Source organism: Arvicanthis niloticus, chromosome 11 (genome assembly GCF_011762505.2).
Source record: "Arvicanthis niloticus isolate mArvNil1 chromosome 11, mArvNil1.pat.X, whole genome shotgun sequence".
Classification (NCBI taxonomy): Eukaryota; Metazoa; Chordata; class Mammalia; order Rodentia; family Muridae; genus Arvicanthis; species Arvicanthis niloticus.
The window spans coordinates 58,932,669-58,956,048 of record NC_047668.1 but is presented as its reverse complement, the minus strand read 5'-3'; the positions used below and the strand labels follow the sequence as shown (position 1 = coordinate 58,956,048).

The 23,380-nt window shown below is 42.4% G+C and overlaps 1 protein-coding gene across 5 annotated transcripts in view; it reads left to right on the top strand.

The window, feature by feature from the left end:
• Clip4 (CAP-Gly domain containing linker protein family member 4) overlaps positions 1-23,380 on the top strand; it is an 85,492-nt gene that overhangs the window by 43,700 nt on the left and 18,412 nt on the right. For all 5 annotated transcript variants that reach the window (XM_076942248.1, XM_076942249.1, XM_034514060.2 and 2 more), the window contains 5 exons: positions 11,931-12,071; positions 15,426-15,515; positions 16,365-16,508; positions 19,057-19,191; positions 21,999-22,122. In XM_076942248.1, the coding sequence (XP_076798363.1) occupies positions 11,931-12,071; positions 15,426-15,515; positions 16,365-16,508; positions 19,057-19,191; positions 21,999-22,122 (634 nt within the window). The remainder of the gene's footprint in view (positions 1-11,930; positions 12,072-15,425; positions 15,516-16,364; positions 16,509-19,056; positions 19,192-21,998; positions 22,123-23,380) is intronic.

The following is a 23,380-nucleotide window of genomic DNA, read 5'->3' as shown; positions in this document are numbered from 1 at the left end:
GCTTGGGGTCCTACTGCTGGGGTGGGGTCGGCATCACCTCAGGGCTGGGTCTGTGTCATCCTCACTGGTCTGTTCCTCTTTGGCCTCTATGATATGGATACAGAACCTCAGGGGTTTGTGTATTGATAGATATGTAAACTCCCTGGGTGGGGACTGATCCCCGTCAGCTCAGAGCACATCCTCAATTAGCTAGCTCTTCTCAAGCTGCCAGGATTCCTGTTTGTTTCTGTCACACACTTGTCTTTGTCTATTTATATTTGTTTGCTTACAAAAATGCTCAATGTGTCAGACTTAAAAATCACAACACAGGAGAAAGAAGAAAATACAATCACTCAGATATTTTTGATACCACTATTAAGTAATTTTTCTTTGACAATTTTACATATTTAAGCAATATATTTTGAACACATCTGTCCACCATTCCCTTCTCTGGCTCTTCATAGTGTCTTGTTTATACATTTGTTCTGTTTAATGACTGGTCATCTTATTATAATTTGTGCAAGTCTTTGAATGTTGTATGAAAATGTGATTTTTTAAAAAATTATTTTATTTAGTTACATTCTAGCCCTTGCTCCCTCCTGCTCCCCTCTCCCACAGTTCCTCACCCCACTCCTCCTCCCCCTTGCCTCCGAGAGGGTGCTCCCCTCTCACTAGACCTCCCCCTTCCCTGGGGCCTCAAGTCTCTAGGATTAGGTGCATCTTTTCCCACTGAGGCCGCAGCAGGGAGTCCTCTATTATATGTGTGTGTGTGGGGGGGGCTTCTGACCAGTCTGTGTGTGCTCCTGGTTGGTGGCTCAGTCTCTGGGAGCTCCCTGGGGTGCAGGTTAGTTGAGACTGCTGGTCTTCCTATGGGGTCGCCTTCCCCTTCAGCTTCTTCAATCCTTCCCCTAATTCAACCATAGGTGTCACAGTCTTTAGTCCAGTGGTTGGGTATAAATATCTGCATCTGTTTCAGTCAGCTGCTGGTAGAGCCTCTCAGAGGACAGCCATGCTAGGCTCCTGTCTTCAGTCTCTTTTTCATTTTTGTCCTTGCAGTTCTTTTAGACAGAAACAATTCTGTGTCAGGAATTTTGACTGTGGGTTAGTAACCATGTCCTTCTATTTGAAGCCCTGTCTATCTACTGAAGGTGGACTCTTTGAGTTCCCTCTCCCCACTGTTGGGCATTTTGGCTAAGGTCACCCCCATTGAGTCCTGAGAGTTTTTCACCTCCTGGGTCTCTGGTACTTTCTAGAGGGTCCCCTCACCTCCCCCAGGCTCTATATTTCCATTCAATCTTCTGGCCCTTTGGCTTCCCTCCTGCCCCCACCCTCATACCTGATCCTTTCCCCCATTTCCCCTCTCCCTCCCCTCTCCCACCCAGGTTCCCCCTCCCTCTACCTCTCCTGATTATTTCCTTCCCCCTCTAAGTGGGGTTGAAGCCTCCTCACTTGGGCATTTCTGCTCGTTACACTTCTTACTGTCTGTGGGTTGTATCCTAGGTGTTCTATACTTTTTGGCTAATATCCACTTATCAGTGAGTACATACCATGTAAGTCCTTTTGCGTGTGGGTTACCTCACTCAGGATGATATTTTTTAGTTCCCTCCATTTGCCTGTAAAATTCATGATGTCCTTGGTTTAAATAGCTGAATAGTATTCCATTGTGTAAATGAACCACATTTTTTTTTTTTTTTAAAAATTCCATTCTTTGGTTGAGAGACATCTGGGTTGTTTCCAGCTTCTGACTATCACAAATAAGGCCACTATGAACATAGTGAAACACATGTCCCTGTTGTATGGTGGGGCATCTTTTGGGTATATGGCTAAGAGTGGTCTAGCTGGGTTTTTAGGTAGAACTATTTCCAATTTTCTGAGGAACTGCCAGACTGATTTTTCAGAGTGGGTGTACCAGTTAGCAATCCTATCAGCAATGGAGGAGTGTTCCTGTTTCTCCACATCCTTGCCAACATCTGCTGTCATTTGAGTTTTTGATCTTAGCCATTCTGACTGGTGTGAGGTGGAATCTCAGGGTTGTTTTGGTTTTCATTTCCCTGATGACAAAGGAATTGAACATTTCTTTAAGTGCTTCTCAACCATTCAAGATTCTTCTGTTGTGAATTATCTGTTTAGCTCTGCACCCCAGTTTTAAATTGGGTTATTTAGTTTTTTTGGAAGTTAACTTCTTGAGTTCTTTATATATTTTGGATATTAGCCCTCTATTGGATGTAGGGTTAGTGAAGATTTTTTCCTAATCTGTAGGTTTCCCATTTGTCCTATTGATGGTGTCTTTTGCCTTATAGAAGCCTTTCAGTTTCAAGAGGTTCCATTTATCAATTGCTGTTTTTAGAGCCTGAGCCATTGGAGTTCTGTTTAGAGAATTTCCCCTGTGCCAATGAGTTCGAGGCTCTTTCCCACTTTTTCTTCTATTAGATTTTGTGTATATCTGGTTTTATGTTGAGGTCTTTGATCTACTTTGACTTGAGCTTTGTGCAAGGTGATAAATATGGATCTATTTTTATTCTTCTACACACAGACAGCCAGTTAGACCAGCACCATTTATTAAAGATGCGTTCTTTTTTCCATTGTATGTTTTTGGTTTCATTGTCAAAGATCAAGTGTCCACAGGTGTGTGTGTTTACTTCTGAGACTTTGATTCTATTCCATTGATCTACTTGTCTGTCTCTGTACCACTATCACGTAGTCTTTATCACTGTTGCTCTATAGTACAGTTTGAGATCGGGGATGGTGATCCCCCAGAAGATTTTTTATTGTTGAGAATTATTTTGGCTTTCCTGGATTTTAAAAAATTATTTTTAAAATAATTTTAAATATTTTAAAAAAATTATTTTTTTTTCCATATGAAGTTGGGAATTGCTCTTTCCATGTCTAAAGAATTGTGTTAGAATTTTGATGGGGATGGCATTGAATCTGTACATTGCTTTTGGTAAGTTGGCCATTTTCATGATGTTAATTCTACCAGTCTATGTGCATGGAAGATCTTACCATCTTCTAACGTCTTCTTCAATTTCTTTCTTCAGGGATTTGAAGTTTTTGTCATACAGATTTTTCATTTGCTTGGTAAGAGTTACAACAAGATATTTTATTTGTGGCTATTGTGAAGGGTATTGTTTCCCTAATTTCTTTCTCAGCCTGCTTATCATTTGGAAAAAGGAAAGCTACTGATTTGTTTGAGTTAATTTTTTATCCTGCCACTTTGCTGAAGTTGTTTACCAGCTGTAGGATTCTCTGGTGGAATTTTTTTGGTTGCTTATGTGTACTATCATATCATCTGCAAATAGTGACACTTTGACTTCTTCCTTTGAAATTTGTATCCTATTGATCTCCTTTTGTTGTCTAATTACTTTAGCTAGAATGCCAAGTACTTTGAAGTTGACTAGATAGGGACAGAGTGGGCAACCTTGCCTTGTCCCTGATTTTAGTGGAATTGCTTCTAGTTTCTCTTCATTTAATTTGATGTGTGCTGTTGGTTTGCTATATATTGCTTTTATTATGTTTAGGTATGTGCCATGAATTTCTGATCTCTCCATGACTTTTAACATGAAGGGGTGTTATTTTTTTGTGAAAGGCTTTTTCAGCATCTAATGAAATGATCATGTGGTTTTTTTCTTGAGTTTGTTTATATAGCATATTATGTTGATGGATTTTTGTATATTTGAACCACCCCTGCATCCCTGGGATGAAGCCTACTTGATAGTTGTGAAAGATGGTTTTGATATGTTCTTGAATTCCATTTGCAAGAATTTTGAGTATTTTTGCATCAATATTCATAAGTGAAATTGACTTGAAGTTCTCTTTCTTTATTGGGTCTTTGTGTGGTTTAGGTATCAGAGTAATTGTGGCTGCATAGAATGAATTAGGTAGTGTTTCTTCTGTTTCTATTTTGTGGAATAGTTTGAGAAGTATTGTCTTTGAAGGTCTGGTAGAATTCTGCACTAAAACCATCTGGTTATAGGCTTTTTTGGTTGGGAGGTTTTTAATGATTATTTCTATTTCCTTTAGGGTTATAGGACTGTTTAGACAGTTTACTTGATCTTGATTTAACTTTGGTATATGGTATCTGTCTAGAAAATCATCCATTTCATCTTGATTTTCCAGTTTCGTTGAGTATAAGCTTTTGTAGTAAGATCTGATGATTGTTTGAATTATCTCTGTTGTTATGTCTCTCTTTTCATTTCTGATATTGTTAATTTGGATACTGTCTCTCTGCCCTTTAGTTAGTCTGGCTAATGGTTTATCTATCTTGTTGATTTTCTCAACCAGCTATTGGTTTTGTTGATTCTTTGTATCATTCTCGTTTTTTGTTGTTGTTGGGATTTTTTTTTGTTTTTGTTTTTTGTTTTTCAAGACAGGGTTTCTCTGTGTAGCCCTGGCTGTCCTGGAACTCACTCTGTAGACCAGGCTGGCCTTGAACTCAGAAATCCGCCTGCCTCTGCCTCCCAAGTGCTGGGATTAAAGGCGTGCGCCACCATTCTTGTTGTTTTTAACTGGTTGATCTCAGCCCTGAGTTTGACTATTTCTTGCTGTCTATTCTTCTTGGTGTGTTTGCTTCTTTCATTTTTAGAGCATTCAAGTGTGCTGTTAAGTTGCTTGTATGGAATCTCTCTAATTTCTCAATGAAGGCACTTAGTGCTATAATTTTCCAACACTGCTTTCATTGTGTCCCATAAGTCTGGCTATGCTATATCTTTGTTCTCATTGAATTCTAGAAAGTCTTTAATTCCTTTATTTTTTTTCCCCTGACCAAGTTATCATCGAACAGAGAGTTGTTCAGTTTTCATGAGTATGTGGGCTTCCTGTTGCTTTTGTTGTTATTGAAGTCTAGCCTTAGTCCATGGTGATCTGATAGAATTCATGGGATTATTTCAATCTTCTTGTATCTATTGAGTCTTGTTTTGTGTCTGATTATATGGTCAGTTTTGGAGAAGGTTCCATGAGGTGCTGAGAAGAAGGTATATTTACTTGTTTCATGGTGAAATGTAGTATCTGTTAAATCCTGTTGGTTCATAACTTCTGTTAGTTTCGCTGTGTCTTTGCTTGGTTTCTGTTTCAATGACCTGTCCATTGGTGAGAGCGGGGTTTTGAAGTCTCCTACTATTAATGTGTGTTTTGAGCTTTAGTAAAAATTTTTTTATGAATGTGGCTGCCCTTGCATTTGGGGCATAGATGTTTGAATTGAGACTTTCTCTTGGTAGATTTTTCCTTTGATGAATATGAAGTGTTCTTCCCCATCTTTTTTGATAACTTTTGCTTGAAAGTCTATTTTATTGGATATTAGAGTGGCAACTCCCACTTGTTACTTGGGACCATTTGCTTGGAAAACTTTTTTCCAACCTTTTACTCTGAGGTAGTGCTGTGTTTGCTACTGAGGTCTGTTTCTTGTATGCAGCCAAATGCTGGGTCCTGTTTACACACCCAGTCTGTTAGCCTGTGTCTTTTTATTGGGGAAGTGAATTCATTGATATTGAAAGATGTTAAAGACAGATGATTGTTTGTTCCTGTTATTTTTGTTGCTGGAGGTGGTATCATGTGTGTGATTCTCTTCTTTTCGGTTTGTTGTGAGATATTTAATTTCTCATGTTTTCTTGGGTGTAGATACCCTCCTTGTGTTGAAGTTTTCCTTCCAGTATCCTCTGTAGGGCTGGATTAGTAGAAAGATTGTTTAAATTTGGTTTTGTCATGGAATATCTTGGTTTCTCTATGGTGATTGTGAGTTTTGCTGGGTATAGTAGCCTGGGCTAGCATTTGTGTCCTCTTAGGGTCTGAATGACATCTGTCCAGGATCTTTTGTTGAGAAGTCTGGTATAATTCTGATAGGTCTACCTTTATAGGTTACTTGGCCTTTTTTCATTACAGTTTTTAATATTCTTTCTTTGTTCTGTGCATTTATTATTATGTGATGAGAGGATTTTCTTTTTTGGTCCAATCTATTTGGTGTTCTGTAGGCTTCTTGTACATTTATGGCCATTAGGGAAGATTTCTTCTTTAATTTCGTTGAAGATGTTTTCTAGGCCTTTGAGCTGGGAATTTTTACCTTCTATTACTATTATTCTTAGGTTTGATCTTTTCATTGTGTCCTGAATTTCCTGGATGTTTTGGGTTAGGAGCTTTTTACACTTTGTATTTTCTTTGACCAATGTGTCAGTATTTTCTTTGGTATTTTCTATCTCTTGTATTCTGTTGATAATGTTTGTATCTGTAGCTCCTGATCTCTTTCCTAAGTTGTCCATTTTCAGAGTTGCCTCTGTTTGTTTTTTGTTTATTATTATTATTTCTATTTCTATTTTTGGGTCTCAGACCATTTTGTTCAATTCCTTCACCGACTTGGTTGCATTTTCCTGTATTCTTTAAGGGATTTGTTTCCTCTTTAAGGGATTCTATGTTTGCCTGTGTTTTCCTGTATTTCTTTAAGGGAGTTATTTATATACTCCCTAAAGGCCTCTATCATCTTCATGAGATGGGATTTTAGGTCAGAATCTTGCTTTTCAGGCCTGTTAGGGTATTCAGGGCTTGCTGTTGTGGGAGAACTGGGTTCTGATGGTGCCAAATTACACTGGGTTCTGTTGCTTATGTTCTTGCCCTTGAATCTTACCATCTGGTTATCTCTGTTGTTAACTGGCCTTGGTGCCTCTGACTGGAGCTGGCCTCCATGCAGGTAGGTAAAGCTCTGTCATAGATCTTCTGGGAGGCAGTCAGTTCTGTCTCTGGTTGGGCGGGGCAGGGGAGCTCCTTTGTCTCTGGTTAGAGGAAGCCTCCAGTTTCCCTGGTTAGGGCAGACCTCCCTGCCTGGGAGATTCCTGGCTGGGGCAAATCTTCTAGGGCACAGTCAGGCTCTGGGCTCCAGTGGCAGGATCTGCCCCAGTTGTAGATGGATGTGGAAACTGGAAGGACTGTGCCCCTGGTTAGGGTACACCCATTGTGTCGCTGGTTATTGTAGACTTTCTGGGATAGAGGCAGGCTGCATGTTGTGGGAGGGTATCTGGCCACTAATCTGGCCTGGGCTGGGAAGCAGACTGGTGAAAATGTGATTTTTAATGGCTCCTTTTAATTTTTCTAATTTGATGCATAAAAGCTTATATTTTGATTCCTTTTTCTCAGATTGTGGTGTGATAGTAATTTTTAAATATTATTTTTGAGTATATATGTGTGTATGTCTACATGCATGCATATGTGCTTTCATGTGTGTGTATGTGTGGTCGCATGTGTGTATGCTAGTGTGTGCATGTGTGCACATGTGGGTGTATTGGACAGAGGTCAGCCTTTGGTGTTCTCAGGGACCATCTATCTTGTGTTTTGCAGCAGCGTCTGCCAGTATTGCTATTGGAGGCATAAGCTTTCAGACATGTTAGTGCGAGCTAGGAGTAACATTCAGGTTATGTTTGTACAGCAAGCATGCCACCAACTAAGCCTTCCCAGCCCCACACGACATTATTTTAAATGGTTTGTTGTGCTTCCTGTATGAGTCTCAGTCTCTCTCTTCCCTCTCTTTTCTCTCTTCTCTCTCTCTGTTGCTCTTGTATATTCATAGTTGTCTATTTAATACTAAAATATTACTGTTTAAAAACTGCTAAGAGTTTAAGATATATATATATATATATATATATATATATATATATGTATGTATATATATTTGCCAAATTAGTATTTGGCTGTAAACTTCACTCACAGTATTTTGTGACATTTTATATACAGCTAAAAGGTTTTTTCCTTTATGAATTAGTTTCATATTTTGATAGATGTACTATATGATAATTCTTGGTAGATGTATAATTCAAGAATTAGTTATAAATTATACATTCTATTCCTTTGGAAATGTTTATGCTTTTCTGTACATAGTTGTGAAACCCATTTGGAGCTTGCTGGCTAGTGCAGCAGTTTCAAGGCTTTGGTTTGAATTCTCCTCTGATAGCTGTGTTTGGTAGCTGCCAAGCTCAGTAAGGACAGGCTCAACAGCTTCTAGTCACATACAGGGCAGGTGTCAGCCAGTTTATGGTGAGGAGTGAGATAGTCAGCATAGTCCCATGGACTCAGTGACTCACGATTCCAAGAAGAGGCAAGCATAATAAAGCAGAGCTGGGTGGGGCTGGGGTGGCGAGGGGCGTCGTGGATCTGCCCTGGGCCCTCTAAATACTTGGAGGTAGGTTGGGATATTGGGGCCATGTGTTGGGTTGTTTAAAACTTAAGTTTGTCCTTCTTGCTGAGTAAGCTTGGTCTACTGAATTAGGGCATTGCTAAGGTGCCTGAGGTAGAGGGCAGGGGAGCTGGAGATCCCCTGGCAGATCAGAAGATATCAAATTAGTTTCTTCTCAGGTGGTTCTCTCTTCTCTAATCTCCACCTTTCTTGTGCTCCTGTTATGCACCTTGAGTTTGTGTAATTGCTGTGGTTCACCTCAGGGCTACTTTGACCAGTTTGTTAGCCTTGGCAATACTATTCTTTAGATTGTAGCCATTTAATAATTGAGTTAACACTTGTGGATACTACTGTTTTTATGCTTTCCAATAGTTATAAAAGTAAACACACGTGTCTAGCTTGATAGATTGAAGGTTTATTCAAAAGCAAGCCTCCCCTCTTCTTCTGACACGTGGCTGGTTCTTCAGAGGCTGAAACATTTTTAGAAGTCTCCAAGCTGTGGCTTCTGATATTAGTGTTTACGTTTGAAAATAATCTATGTATGTGGCTCATTCTTGATTTTTTCCAGTTTTAGACAACTATTGACTTTGTTTTTTGAAGGGAAAGACTAGTGTTTGAGGAGCACATCTGTCTGTAGCATTCTGAGAGAACTCAAAGGAACAAAGTGAGAGAGAACCCTCCATTTGACCGTATGCTTGTCTCTACTTCACATGGAGTTTGGGATAAGGAGTGAGAGACTGTAGCACCCATCCCCTTAGTATTGTGAAGGCCATGTTATCTAATGTAGAACTTGGCTAACTTTTACTGTAAAGGCCAGAGAGTGATTCCTTTGTGGGCCTTATGGTCTCTGATGTCACTGTCCAGTCCCACTGTTACAGTGAACGAGCAGCCACAGACAAGTACACAGAGGGACACAGCTCTGTGCCAGGGCAACCACAGAGCCCATCGGTGGCCAGGATACATCTCACTCATTGTAGTTTGTCAGCTGCTTGCTTGAGTCTCTCAGATCCATGCTGAGACGTTCCAGAGTCTGTCTTCTCTCCCCTTCTCAGAAGCTTCCATTTTTCTCCTTTAAGAAATACAACTCTCTTAGAATTTATACCATTTTTATTCATTGCTGACATTTTAATGGGATTAAGCACATTAAATGAGCCACATTTATCTGAGAACTTACTGCTTTCCTTTTAAAAGAGAATAACTGTGTGCTTCTTTTTGGTCAACCTCACAGTTGTGTGTCAGCCTCTGGGGAAAGCCGGTGGGTATGCTGGGTTACCAGGCAGCAGGGTGGCTGCTCTCTATGCTTGCTGTGGACCGTGTATCCAACTATAGCTTAAATATAGTCATGGATTACCTAACTGTTTAACAACAACAACAACAACAACAACAACAACAACAGCAATAATAAATGAAGACAAACAAGATCTATGCAAATGAGGAATTGTGTGTAATATAATTCTTTTAAGCCATGAGAATTAAGTATCTGATTCCTTTGAAACAACTATATTTCTCTATAGAAAATTTCAGAGATTATGAAAGAAAAACCACATTTCCCCTCAAATTAAGAAGAGAAGGAAGGCAGTAGTGGTGCACACCTTTAATCCCAGCACTCAGCAGGCAGAGGCAGGCAGAGGCAGGCAGATCTCTGAATTCAAGGCCATCCTGGCCTACAGAGCAAGTTCTAGGACAGCTGGGGCTACACAGTAAAACCCTGTCTCAAAAGTCTAAAAACAAACAAACAAACAAACAAACCCAAAAGAAATCAAGAAAGAAAGAGGAGGACTTTGGTGTGGGGACATATCCTCAGTAGAGTGTGTGCTGAGTGTGCTTGAGGCCTGGGTTTCATCCCCAGCACCACACGAAATAGACAAGGTGGTACACACCTGTACACCCAGCAGGAAGTAGACACATCCTGTTGGATGCATCAGAAATTTAAATCCATCTATGGATATATAGCTAGTTTGAGGCCATCATGGGTTACATAAAGCCTTGTCTCATAAAAACAAAGAAAGCAGGTCAGTTATTGAGCACTATCATGATATTACTCACACTAATCAAATAATTTAGAAATACAGTTTGTACTCTAGTCTCATCTGAATGCTTTAATCTTAAGTTCTTTGGTTTGATTGCCTATATCCTCATAGAGTTTCCCAAGATGTAATTGTATAATGTAATAATAATGAGTTTTTTCATTTTTATATTTGTGTAGTGTGTGTGTGTGTGTGTGTGTGTGTGTGTGTGTGTGTGTGTGTGTATGCGTGTGCGCGCGCGCGCGTGTGAGTGAGTGTGCGCATATGTGGCACACATATGTGTAGGCTTCAGTGTGCCAGGGCATCTGTAGGCTTCAGAGGGCAACTTGTGGGAGTTGGTTCTAGTCTTAGTTAGGGTTTTACTTCTGTGAAGAGACACCATAACCAAGACAACTCTTATAAGGACAACATTTAATTGGGGCTGGTTTACAGGTTCAGAGGTTCAGTCCATTATCATCAAAGCAGGAACATGACAGCATCCAGGCAGGCAGGGTGCAGGAGGAGCTGAGAGTTCTACATCTTCATCTGAAGGCTGCTAGAAGAATATTGACTTCCGGGCAGCTAGGATGAGGGTCTTAAAGCCCAGGCCCACAGTGACACACCTACTCCAACAAGGCCACACTCTCTAATAGTGCCACTCCCTGGGCCAAGCATATAAAAAGCATCACAGTTCTCTTCTTCAACTGTTTTCCAGGGACTGAACTCAGGTTGTCAGGCTTGGTGCCCTCTTATCCACTGAGCCCTCTTACTGGCCTGGTTTTAAACTTTCTTGATTATATTTCATATATGTCTTCATTGTCTTGCTTGTTGATGGGGCATAGTGGGCCGGCCTCCTTCCTGTGTCTAGTTTCAGTTCCCCATGCTCAACCTCAGACCACATTATATAGCTCAGTACCATAAGACATCTTGGAAGGGACCACGTCCTTTGGTAGTTATTGCTGATAACATCTTGTTAGCTGTTCTATGTTATGATTGACTGTGTTGTAATGTAGATATTATGACTTTATTTTCTTTTCAAGTGTGGTAGGGAGATAATCTTGGTATTTATAGTCTGTATTCACTCTCTTCATTGTCTGCATGTTCTTACTCAAACTGGATATTTTATTGCCTCCATAAACTTTCTCAGTGGGGTTCTATGCTCCCAGCTGCTGTAGATAGGCAGTCTCCTGCCTCTGTATACCTCCCTCCCTCAACACACACTGTATTGTTTCTGCTTATCAGGAATTGAGGGCTAGGCCTTTGGGGAAGATCATTTTATACAGTCAAAAAGATTTATAGTGTCTGTACTGTGTGTAAGGGACTATAATTAGTTATAGTGGGAAAATGCAGACGAGAGCAACATTTGAATTTGTCTCTAAGAGGTGTGCAGTACAGAAGGGAGATGAGACAGCGATTTGAAGAAGTCTTCAATGTTGGAAGGATACAAACGTGAAGCAGACATGAGGTAGCATGGCTTATAATATGTAGTAACTATTAATCTCGGTCACTTAGAAAAACACTTAGAGAAAACAGCAGATGGTAACATTTACACATTTCCCTTTCCCTTGAACTTTACTCCACAGTAATTATGTATCTCTTATGTGGCTCCTAAATCATAGTGTATTTAGTCTTGGCAGTTAGATTGTGCACCCACTGAGGGCAAGTGCCATGTCTCATCACAAGGTGTATGGTAGGTACTGAACAGAGCCAGTGCTAGCAACAGTTATATTTGCCTTGAATTTGAAAGTGTTTTCATTTGCTCTACACTAACTGTGGGTCTCTGTCTCTGCCCTAAGGTATTTTTGCGCCCCTTTCAAAGATAAAGAAAGTAAAAGATGGGAGGAAAAACATCCTACACCCTCCTTTCATGAGAGCTGCCCTGCACACCCGATCCCAGAAGGTTGATGTAGCCCACGTCACATCCAAAGTAAATTCCGGTAGGTCACACCGGGGAGATGAGCAGCTCCTAAACCATACTTCAAACTGTGTTTGTGGGGTTCAGGTGTTTGGACTGCTTCACTCTGTTAGTCCACCACAAAGGCCGAACCCCACAAAAGCAAGGCCTTTGTGGTTTGGGCCTCAGTTACAAATGTGACTTAAGTCTCTGACAACGGCTTCTCTCCTTTCCCACTTTCTGTACTTTAAATGGCCTGTGGTCAGGCTTGGAGCTGGATTTTATGATCCTAGTGAGTCTTCATGAAACACAGCTTGCTTTCTGCAACTTGCCTCTTCTACAGTGTCCCTCAGTTGCTCAGAGGGACCCCTTTCTGCTCCTGTGATTAGCTCTGCTTTACTGTCAACATGCCCTGCTGCACTCTTCCCTCTGTCTCTTCTTACCTGTGGGTGGCTGTCAGAGGTCCTTCCTGTTCTTCACGTCATACAAATTCTGCTGCAGAATCCAACTCATTGAACCTCTTTGTTCTCCAACCTTGTACATATATTCTTTTAACCTGCACAGCCTGGTTGTTAATGTGTCCACTTATTGCTTTATTTATGTAGATCTTCTGTTCTCTCGGTCAGATTCTAAACTTTAAGTAGACTGTGAGAATAATTTGTGATTTTGTATTCACAGAAGCTCATAGCACAAAATAGGTATTCAGTAAATATTGGCAGCTGGAGCAGAAAGGCTTTCTACCATCTAAAAGGATGGTACTCAGACATTGGGTTTGTCTTTCTCTTCTGTTCCGTTTGGTTGCTAGACTACCTGTGGTTATGCTTCATAATTGCCTTGATGTGATATTCAGCAGAGAGGAATGCCTCACTACTTCTTCTTAGAGATCATCTCCTTTATTTGAGGCCCCTACAGGTCACACACTTCCTTACACATTTTAAAGCAAGGTCTCAAAAGTTTCTTTTAAAAAATCTATTGACATCTAAGCAGACATTACATTTTATCCCTGTGCCAATTTGAAAAGACCTGACATTATTACAGCCATTTTTAATTATATACTTGGAACAGTGTTCTGTTTGGTCAGGTAATTTAAAATATCTTAATATGATTGTAAAGGTTTTGTTTTTCTGTAGATATTTTTGGCCTGTTTGTAAGATCTGTTCCCAGATACTCGATACCTGGGGCTACTTAATGAGACACCTCTCTTCAAAAAACTCCAACCCAAACCAGTATAAAGAATATATCATAGTCATGCTCTCCATGAAAATTAAGGTGAGCTCTCTTACATTATGTGTTTATGTGTATGAATGCACACACATGTATGTGTGCCCTCCACACACATGCACACACACATGCACACACATGTAAACACACATGCAAACACATGCAAACATGTCAAATAAACTTAAGGTGATTGGAGTCACATGAGTGGATGAGAGTAATGTATGTTTCCTGTTTGGATATTGTTGTATAGTGTTGTGAAATGCCTTTTTTTGGGGGAAGCTGGGCAGATACACAAAGAGATCTTTATATGATTCTTAAAAACTTCATGTTCAGTTATTTGGATGACTGACAGCTCCAGCGCTGCCATGGTACCGAGCTCAGGTGTAGGCCTGGGGGATTAAAGAAAGACTCAGACTCGGGCCATTCGTTGTGAGAGAATGCCAATGCCTTTACTGGGCAGGTTCAATATATACACCAAGCCAGGGAAGGAAAAACACAAACTCAGAAAAAAAAAAACAAAAAAAACAAAACAAAACAAAACAAAACAAAAACAAAAAAAAAAACAAACCAGGGACTCAACTAGGGGGCAATAGGATGTCAAGTGTAAATTTCCTTCCTGGGGCACCATGCCTTAGTCAAGGTGGTTTTGATCTTAGAGGAACCACAGAATGTTACTTAGTAGACAGCAGCATACAGAAAGTCTCAGCCAGGGCATGGCAGCCCTTTGGGGTCCTACAGATAACAGTTCAAATGGAAGGGCCAAATGGAATTCTAGGACTGAAAAATGAAATAACTGAGAGCTACACTCTGCAGGTTTTCTCACACCACGGCTGCTGTGGTGTCTCAAGCACCCTTTGACTGCTGGAGCAACTTCCACAGTGTCCAGCCTTCCCTTTTCCTCCTCTAGCTGTGGCTGCTAAAGAAATGTCTCCTAGCTGCAGTTCTGTTCAGGCCTGCCCTCCCTTTCTAATCCAGGACAAGACTTACTCTCCACAGGACATTTCTACCTGCCCCCTCCACTGGAGACTTGCAGCTCCTTCTCCTTCCTCCCCTCCCCTTCATCCCCATTCCTCAGCCTCCTCTTGTGCAGAACTAGGCTTGACCTCAGAGCCTAGCAATGGTAGGCAAGTACCATCCAGTTGAGCTGCACCCTTAGCTAGGCTCTCCTCTGAGGTGTCTGCTGCCTTCCTATCCTGCTTGCCTCTCTGTCCTGGAGGACTCCTTTCCAGCCAAGCCACCCACAGGCTATGTCTTTTTGTGAGATTTTTTTCCCTGACTTTCTAGAATCCCCACTCCTCCTCCTACTAGACCACCTGCTTTGGGAAAGAATTCCACTGACTCAAGCGCCAACTCAGTGCATCTTGATGAGCCACTGGTTCCTCTTTGCAGAGTTCTCCCCCTGACTCCCAAATGCCCCCTTCATTGGTGCTTAGATAACAGAGGTCTTAGTCTACACTAAACTCAGAGGTCCTCTTCAGGGTGCACTTGAACTGAGGTGACCGGGAATGGCCACTGACAACGTGAAAAAAAGTCTGGAAGCTCCCAGGTACTCTCTTTAAACAGCCATTATTCACGAGCTCCCCCCCGCCCCGCACCCCCCCCCCCCAGGTAAGGTTGTGGGAATTGGTTATGGTAGGAAACGTGTCATGTAAGTTATTCCCAAGCCACATCTCAGCTGTGACAGGTTTGCCACTCCCTAACTGTGTGACACAAGTTCTGAGCAAGCCTATTAACCACAGATATGACACTGCAGATATTTTGGAGATCTGTAGCAAGGCCAAAGCTGGAGTTCTTAGATGTGCTGTGAACACATCCTCTTCTTTTTGCTTAGTTGTGCTGTGCTGGATCTAAGCAGGGCTCGTGCATGCTCGGCAGGTGCTGCGTCTCAGAGCACACACACATCCAGCTCCTTTTCTCTACCTTAAATACTGAGGTGCTCCTTCCTCCTGTCTGTGAAAGTATATTCATCGTGTTTTTACAAGTGGATAAGTGGTGCACACACTGTTAATGCCAGCACTCAGGAGGCAGAGGCAGAGGCAAGCAGATCTCTGTGAGTTCAAGGCCAGCCTGGTCTACAGCGTGAGTTCCAGGATAGCCAGGACTACACATTGAAACCCTTTCTGAAAACAAAACAGCATTATCTTTTGCTGAAACCGTCTTTGTGTTTATTTTCCAGGGTTGATGACATCCAAAAAAGAGAATGCTTCTGAATCCACCCTGTCATTGCCTCCAAGTGAAGAACTGAAAACTGTAGCAGAAAATGGTGGTAATGTAACCATTGCTTCCTGTTCTTAACTCTACCTCCACTGGTAGGACTTATAACACAGTGCAAACTGGCTTATATGAGTTGGGTTAAAGCTGGGAAAGGGGAAAGGGGAAAGGGGGAAATGAGGAAAGGGGGAAAGGGAGGAAAAGGGGGGGAGAGGGGAGGATGGGGGGAGAGGGGGGAAAGGGGGGAAAAAGGGGGAAAGGGGGGAAGGGGGGGAAAGGGGGGAGAAGGGGGGAAAAGGGGGGAAAGGGGAAAATCACCATAGTAAAACTACTCTTGGAAAAAAAAACCCTTTAAAAATATGGATGCATAAAGAACTCTGGGCCTAGCAGGGTCCACAGTGCGGGAGGCGTGGTCAGACTTTCAATGTCAGGAGGGAGGAGCCTGTGCAGTCTTGTTCTCCTTCAGGCTGACTACAGAATGATTCAGGGTTAAAGTCTTGTCACCTTAAGACATGTTAGTAGTGTGCAAGTGTGCGTATACGTGTATATTTGAAGGCACTCTGTTAGTTTCCTCTAAGGAGAGTGGAGTGTGTGTGTTAGATTAGTCAGCATTAATTGGTAGGGTGACACCCCCTATGTAAGACACGTTACTGTGAATCCTTAAAAATTTCTGCTTGTGTAAACAGTGATCTATTTTGTGTGTAAACAGCCGTGCATTTGGATGAAATCAGGCATTTAATTTGACACTAGATAATCCACAATCGAGGAAGCTAAATGAAGCGTTTCAGAAAAATTTGCCCAGAAAACATCTTATTAGTCCTTTTCTCTCTTTTTTTTTTTTTATTTTGTTTTCTCTTTTTAAAAGCACCATTTAAATTGTGATTCTTTCCTACTCCCTTGTCAGCTGCCCAACCTGGGTCCATCAGCAGCTCCTCCTCCACATCCTCCCTGGACCAGAAGCAGAGCTACCCAAAGAAGCTGACCACAGGCAGCAGTGGCAAGAAGACCTTGAGCAAAAGTCCCTCTCTCCCGGCCAGAGCCAGTGCTGGTATCTATGGCTTTTTCAACCAGGCTTTCTTGGTGTTTTTTATCTTGGTTTGTTTGTAAGTGGATTTGCTCTTTTTAATGTGTAGAAGGAGCCCTTTACCCTTCTTCTTCCCCTTCCCCTGTCGTGCCCCTCCCCCTCCCCCTTTACCCTTTCCTGCTCCCCTTGCCCCTCCCCCTCTTCTCCCTTCACCCCAGGCAGATTGAGCTGTCTTGCTCTTTGGGTGACACCATGTAGGTGCCTTTTACCACCTTGTCCCTGTGCTTCAGTCACACTGGACTTCTTGCTGTGTCCCTGCCTCCCCAGCCTGCAGTCAGGACTCCTGGCTCTGCGGTTGGTTTGAGAGGCCTGTTTACTGTCATCTAGTTGGTAGGTTTTGGATCTCAGCCCTCCCACACACCTGCCTTTGTCCTGTTTAGAAAAGCATCTCCGCTCTGTTTTTACTGGAGTCATTTGAAGCTGTGCAGGAGAGGCTCAGGGGTCCCCCATGGGACAGTGATTAGTGGCTCACACTGCTTCCCAGGATAGGGGACAGTATGAAAACACACACCCAGGCTTCCAGCTCAAGTCCACCTAGATGGTGACAAACATTGTTTGCCTTGTCCTCAAACCCTCAGCAGTGACCTAATACAGTAAAGCAGAAGTGGGGGATCTGAATAGTGGGGAGCCAAGAGGTTGGGTCTGGAGTTGCTTCTGTGCAGGACTGCTTGTCCCCCTACTGCCAGCCCCCCTGCCAGTTTCTCTTCTGGGTCCTGAGGAACAGAGGGCAGTAGGCGGTGGCATGGCTGCCCTGTTCTTTATTGCATTTTAAATACCCCTGTATTTGGCAGTTGGACTTGTGACGTTTACTCGATTTTAGAATTTATATATGAGTTTAGAACTTTCTCCCTTTTCCCTGGAACAAGCAGTTCCTGGGTGCCTATAGACTTACTCTTTTTCCTTTTATTCAGTTGGAGGATTGTGTTGACATAAATTATAGTGAGTATGAAGGTGATAATCAGAATGAAAAAAAAATTGACCTTTCCTGGGGGAAAGGCATAGAATGGACGGTGTGTGTGGCTGGGATAGGAGTGTCTGTGTTTGGAGCCCCAGACACATTTCCTTCAACTTTTCTAGAGTGAGCAGAGAGACTTCCACATTGGAGGGAGAGTGACTGGCAGAGAGACCAGACAAGGGTGGAAGGGACAGACACTGGAATCAGAAAGAGAGGGCCTGGAGAGTGGAGAGGTATGGAGGAGGCCTGCACTCTGGGCCTGGCTCACTGGCTCCCACTGTTGGACAGGAGCAGTGGGCTGGCCTGAGGTGTCCTGGCCCCTGGTCAGGGTATCAGTGTGGGCATGGCACCTGTGAGCTGTGACTGCCTGTCTTGGTTAGCTCTCAGGCCTTATCCCTTACTGTACCTTTTATGGAAAGCACTCTGCACTCTGTAAACTGCAGTGCCATGCATGGTTGACTAGGTCTGGGTTTCTCAGTCGACCAATGGGTCTGCACCTCCGCCTTCACAGGCTCAAGTTTGCTCCTGTGTTTTCAGTCTCTCCCTTCCCACAGTTGTCCTCTCCCAGGCCTTTACCTAGAGTTCTTGAGGTCTTTCGGGATAGTAGTTGTTCAGTCACTACTCAGTACCAAGAGGACAGGGCCCAGGATCCAGCCTTCTGGATTTGAACAGCTTTTGAGATAGTATTTCTTGAGGCCAGATACCGGATAGAGGACATTTTAGGGGTTATCTTGAATTAAGTTGAAAGAAAGCCATTTGGGGTAATCAGGACCCACCATGATTGGGGTCAGAAGTGTTTTGAATCAGGCCAGTTCGGGATTTTGGAATATTTGGACAATCTACTGTTGGACCATCTCTAGCCAAAAGCTCTGAAATCTGAAATCCTTCAAAACCTGAAGTGTTGAGAGATGTCATATTCAAATCTGAATGTAAATTTTGGCATCTGTGCTAAGGACACTCAGGCTTTGGAACACTGTGCATTTTGGGATTGTTCTGTGTGGACTGTTCAACCTATAGCAGTTTCACCTGGAACTACATTCCTGTGTGTCCTACACAGACTCTGGGGTAAATACAGTGACTCTGTGCTTCACATGGCTAGGAACCGGCCCACTGGCCACAGCTGACTACCACTTGGTTTCACATGCTCTTCCTGTGTGGTCTGTATCTGCTTTCATGCTGTCACACCAACAGTGAATCCCTGTGACAGGAGGCTGAGAACACATGGCTCTGGTTCTTCATGGACCACTCTGTGCTGCAGCAGAGCGTGTACCTGGCTGTCGTAGTGGAATTGATTGTTTTCTAGGAACAAGGTTTGTGCTGTTTCCATGGCAGTGGTTTTTCTCAGGGAACTTTCTTACTTGCTTTGAGTGCCTTCGCCTCACTTTGAGTGAGGGTCACAACTGTGACAAATATACAATGGAATATCCAACCAACCAGACTAGGTAGGATATGTGGAGTGAGTTTTAAAAACTAATGTGCTGTTTTGAGTTTCTCCTCCCTTTGTTTTCTTTCCTCTTTCCCTTCCCTCCCCATACTTCCCACCAACCATTTGAACAGGTTTGAAATCTTCAGCAACATCTGCAGCAAATAACGCTCACCGTGAAGGAGCACTCCGCCTTGGAGAAAGGGTGCTGGTGGTAGGCCAGAGAGTGGGGACCATTAAGTTCTTTGGGACAACAAACTTTGCTCCAGGTAACTCTCCCAAACAGTCTTGTTTCAACACAAATCTTGTACAACAAGGTTTAAAACTTAAACAGCAGATGGGACTTAGTCCTAGGGAGATTCTCCCTCCCATCCCGGTTCTTGTGGCTGGCAGCAGGGGCAGAGAATGGAAAGTGATACAACCGTCTGTACTAGACTGACTGGTGTCCGTGGAATTCTCTTGCCAACTGTGTTGATCATTTGTCTAATATTAAAATTAGTTTCGACTTCCCTAGTTTATTCTGGCTGCAGAGTGTGCTAAATACCTGGAAAGTAATTCAGGATAGATACCCCTCCCACCCTCCTAATCCTGGAGTTGAGCAGATCGATGGACTATCTTGTTTTTTTTAATCAAAACAGTGCTTGGAGGAAAAAGTAAAGAAGATATAAAAGTTGTGTGCCCTGGGAACTAAAAAACAATACATGTCTGTGAACTTAAATATTCATCCCAATTGACCTAAAACTGTTTCCTAAAGCTGGAGAGATGGCTCAGTGGTTAAGAGCACTTACTATTCTTGCGGAGGATCTGGGTTCAGTTCCCAGAAACCCATATCAGGTGGCTCACACCTGCTTATAACTGCAGATTCAGGGGATTTGGTACCCTCTGGCCTCCATGGGCATCTGTGTACCTGGGCACATAAACTCACAGTTTTATATATGTACATATGAATAGAAAGAGTAAATATTTTAAAAGGTAAAGGTTATCTTCCCTTGTATTTCCACAGATTAGAAACCAGTTACGTGGATCCATATCTGTGTTTTAAGTAGCAATGTGCCATATTAACACATGGTGGCATTGCAGCATTTGAGGAAAGGTTATCTATGAGATTGAAAGAGAAAAGTTTGTAGCTTAGCGTTTGTTAGGATCCATGAAGGATCTGAGATCTTAATTCTATCTGCAAACCAACAGATTAGCCTGCCACAGTGTCATCTGACCAAAGCCGTAACAATCTTGTGTCAGAGGTAGGACTACACTACTCACAGCAATAGCAGGAGGCAGAATAGTAGCACCTTTCTGTTCTGGTCCTCAAGCCCCAGTTCCTGCTGGCTGGTGCAGAGAATGCCAGGTGGCACCTGCACACCCAGGAGCCTATGTTCTTGATCAGCCTGAACCGTCTAACGTTTTAGGCTCCTTTGTTCTGAGCTTATGGCTCAGCATGGCTTCTGCCACCGCACTGGACAGAGACCCCACCAGTTCACAAGGAATGTCCACTGCTGTGTATGAGACAGAGGCATGAGAACCAGACAAATGCCTCCAACATGCTTGCTCTTCTTTGATTAAGCCAGTGCTTTGTTTGAGCTGTGTTAGAATTCAAGCCTCCCTTGGGCCTCTCTTACATCTCACATTAGATAGTGAGTACATAGCATAGCTCTCTGCTAGGCTGTTTTCATGACTGCTCTTGCCAGAATATATATATATATATAAAATCTGTGTGTCACACATTTCCAAGAGTTATATAGTAAACACATAGCAGAAATGTAGCCAGTTACAATGGGACTTTTAATTAAAGAAAACAACATTACATGGAAATGCCTATCAAACACAGAAGGAAGTGAGACCTGGAAAATTCTAACTATGGTACTCATAGATCGTTCTAATCAGACTCATCTGGTTTAGGCAAGTCAGAAGCTCAAAGTCTGTTTTCAAAGAATTCATGTGGTTAGACAGAGAGGCTCATAGACACTGCTTATATGACATAGTAGGACCACTCAAATGTAAAAGACACTGGCTGTAACTGAATCTTTTCAGCCCCAATCTTAAGTATCTAGAATGGGGTCAGGTGTAACATGAACCAACCAACCAACTAACCAATCAATCAACCAAATAAAACAAAAGCCAAAACAAAATGAAAATATATTTTAAATTGGCTTCTAAGGTTCCTGTAATTGAAACTGACTCTGAGCTAGCAGTCTGACAGAAAGGGTATTTTGTATTTCCTAATTTGTAGTAAGTTGGTTGGTATTCACACATCCATTCTTGCTGTTGATTTTAGAAGACCAAATGATCACATACTCATTCTTTATTTGTTATTGAATGTAAAAGACCAAACATGCTGTATGCTCAGACTGTAAGTGTGTGAACTGTTTAGCTGATCTTGGAAACCCCAGGCATCTCTGCTTTAGAATATGTCCACCTAGCTCACAGTACTGGAAGTGCAGCCCTGTTTTTGGCTTAAGCCTCTCCTGGGAGTTGATTTTCTCACAGCTAACCTCGTGGATACTGTCTTCTAAGACAGGTTCTCCTATTAGCAAACCCATGTCTTTTCATTTACTCGGAAGACGGAGTGGTATCACTGTGCCTTCTGTGTTATCTCTGCCCTTGTTTAATTATTTAATGGATGTTTGTGATGTTCTGCCACGGGAGGGGTCTGAGCTGAAGAGAGCTGTCCACCTGAGGATTCATGCCTCTCAACAGCATTCTGTGCTGTTCTCGCTGAAGCACGCTATGTTAAAGTCAAGGACAGTTTCTGTTGCATTGTAGTATTAAGATGCATTTTGGTGGCACTCTCCTTGCATGATGGCTAATTCCCCTGCAAATCTGAGTTTGTGCGTTTCATTTTTTTTCCTCCCTTAATGCACCGCTCTGCAATCACGGCACTGAAACGTTTCTCCCACTTTTCTAATTCTCAAGTTTTATTTTATAATTTTATCGTCTGAGAGCTTAATGGTCATGATGGCCTTGCATCACCTCGGTCATTTGTGAAGACGCCGAGCTATCCCGGCTTTGGGTTCCTGTTACCACACAGCAGTTGTGAATGAAGAGCAGACACCTTTAAAATGCAGTATTCATGTTCTAGGGTATTGGTACGGCATCGAGCTGGAGAAGCCCCATGGGAAGAATGATGGTTCGGTTGGAGGTGTGCAGTATTTTAGTTGCTCTCCGAGATATGGAATATTTGCCCCCCCGTCCAGGGTACAGAGGTGAGGAGAAACTGCAATGTGCATCTATTTACAGAAACCCTGCCCTTCCCTGTGGCACATGGGGACCCTGATTCCATCTGAAACATAAGCATGTGCGTTCCTTCAACGGGTTAACTGGCCACATTCCTTGGCGGGAGGGCTCATGGGAAGCTAAATTTGCCTTGCTGAGGATTTGAAATTTTAAAAACCTCCTTTCTTCCTCATTTGCAACCCCTATGAATGTGTTGTAGGCTATTAGAAGTGGCGTTTGCAGCTAAGAACAGTGCCAGTGCGAGGAGCAAGCTTAATCCGTCATGCAAACAAAAGTAAAAATGCTCTCTGATTGCTTCAGTCACATCCTAACTACATTAAATTTCCTGCCAGCAGGCACCCATTCACTCTCCTACAAACCTAATGGAACCAAAATGGCTTTTTCCTCTGATTTCCTTAGTTTTCAAAAATAGATAGGCAGTAGCTCTCCGGGGAACTGAAGTCTCAGGGATTTATATGTAACAAACCTCCTGAGTGTTTCATGGTAAGGCAGTGTACTTATGTGTCACCTCACTCTGGGTTTTAAAAGCAAGCTTATCCAAAACACTGGCTCTGGTGACATTCCAGTGGAATGTGGAGCCAGGAGAAACTGGTTCTGTCTGCTTTTCAGAGACTAGAAATGGGGATTATAATCTCTGGGCAAGATACAACATATGTGGTGCAGTCATGGTCATGAGCCTAGAACTGTGTTGGTGGCCTGGGAGTCCCTACTGGTCCCCATTTAGCTGGACACTGATGGTTTCTGGGGAAATTGCTATACCCCTACTGGGCATATACTCAAAAGATGCTCCAGCATATAACAAGGACACATGCTTTACTGTGTTTATAGCACCCTTATTTATAATAGGCCGAAGCTGGAAACAACACAGATGTCCCTCGAGAGAAGAATAGATACAGAAAATGTGGTTCATTTACACAGTGGAGTACTACTCAGCTATTAAAAACAATGAAGGTTTTTTTTTTTAAGTCATATTCTTCCTCAGTTTTTTCTTTTTCTTACATATCCTTTTGGTGTTAATTCTGTTTGTTTACAGTGTACTTGATACATTGTTCTTTACAGCAGTGAAGCCTTTAGCATACAGTACTTTGTAGCTCATATAAAGTGTCTTCCTTCAGTGTTGCTTCACTTGATCCTAATAAGTATCTGTCCAGGTGAGTTGGAAAATAACCCTAAGTACCATCACCTCTTATTGAGCATTTAATGGTAGGCTCTATCCCGAGCACCTGA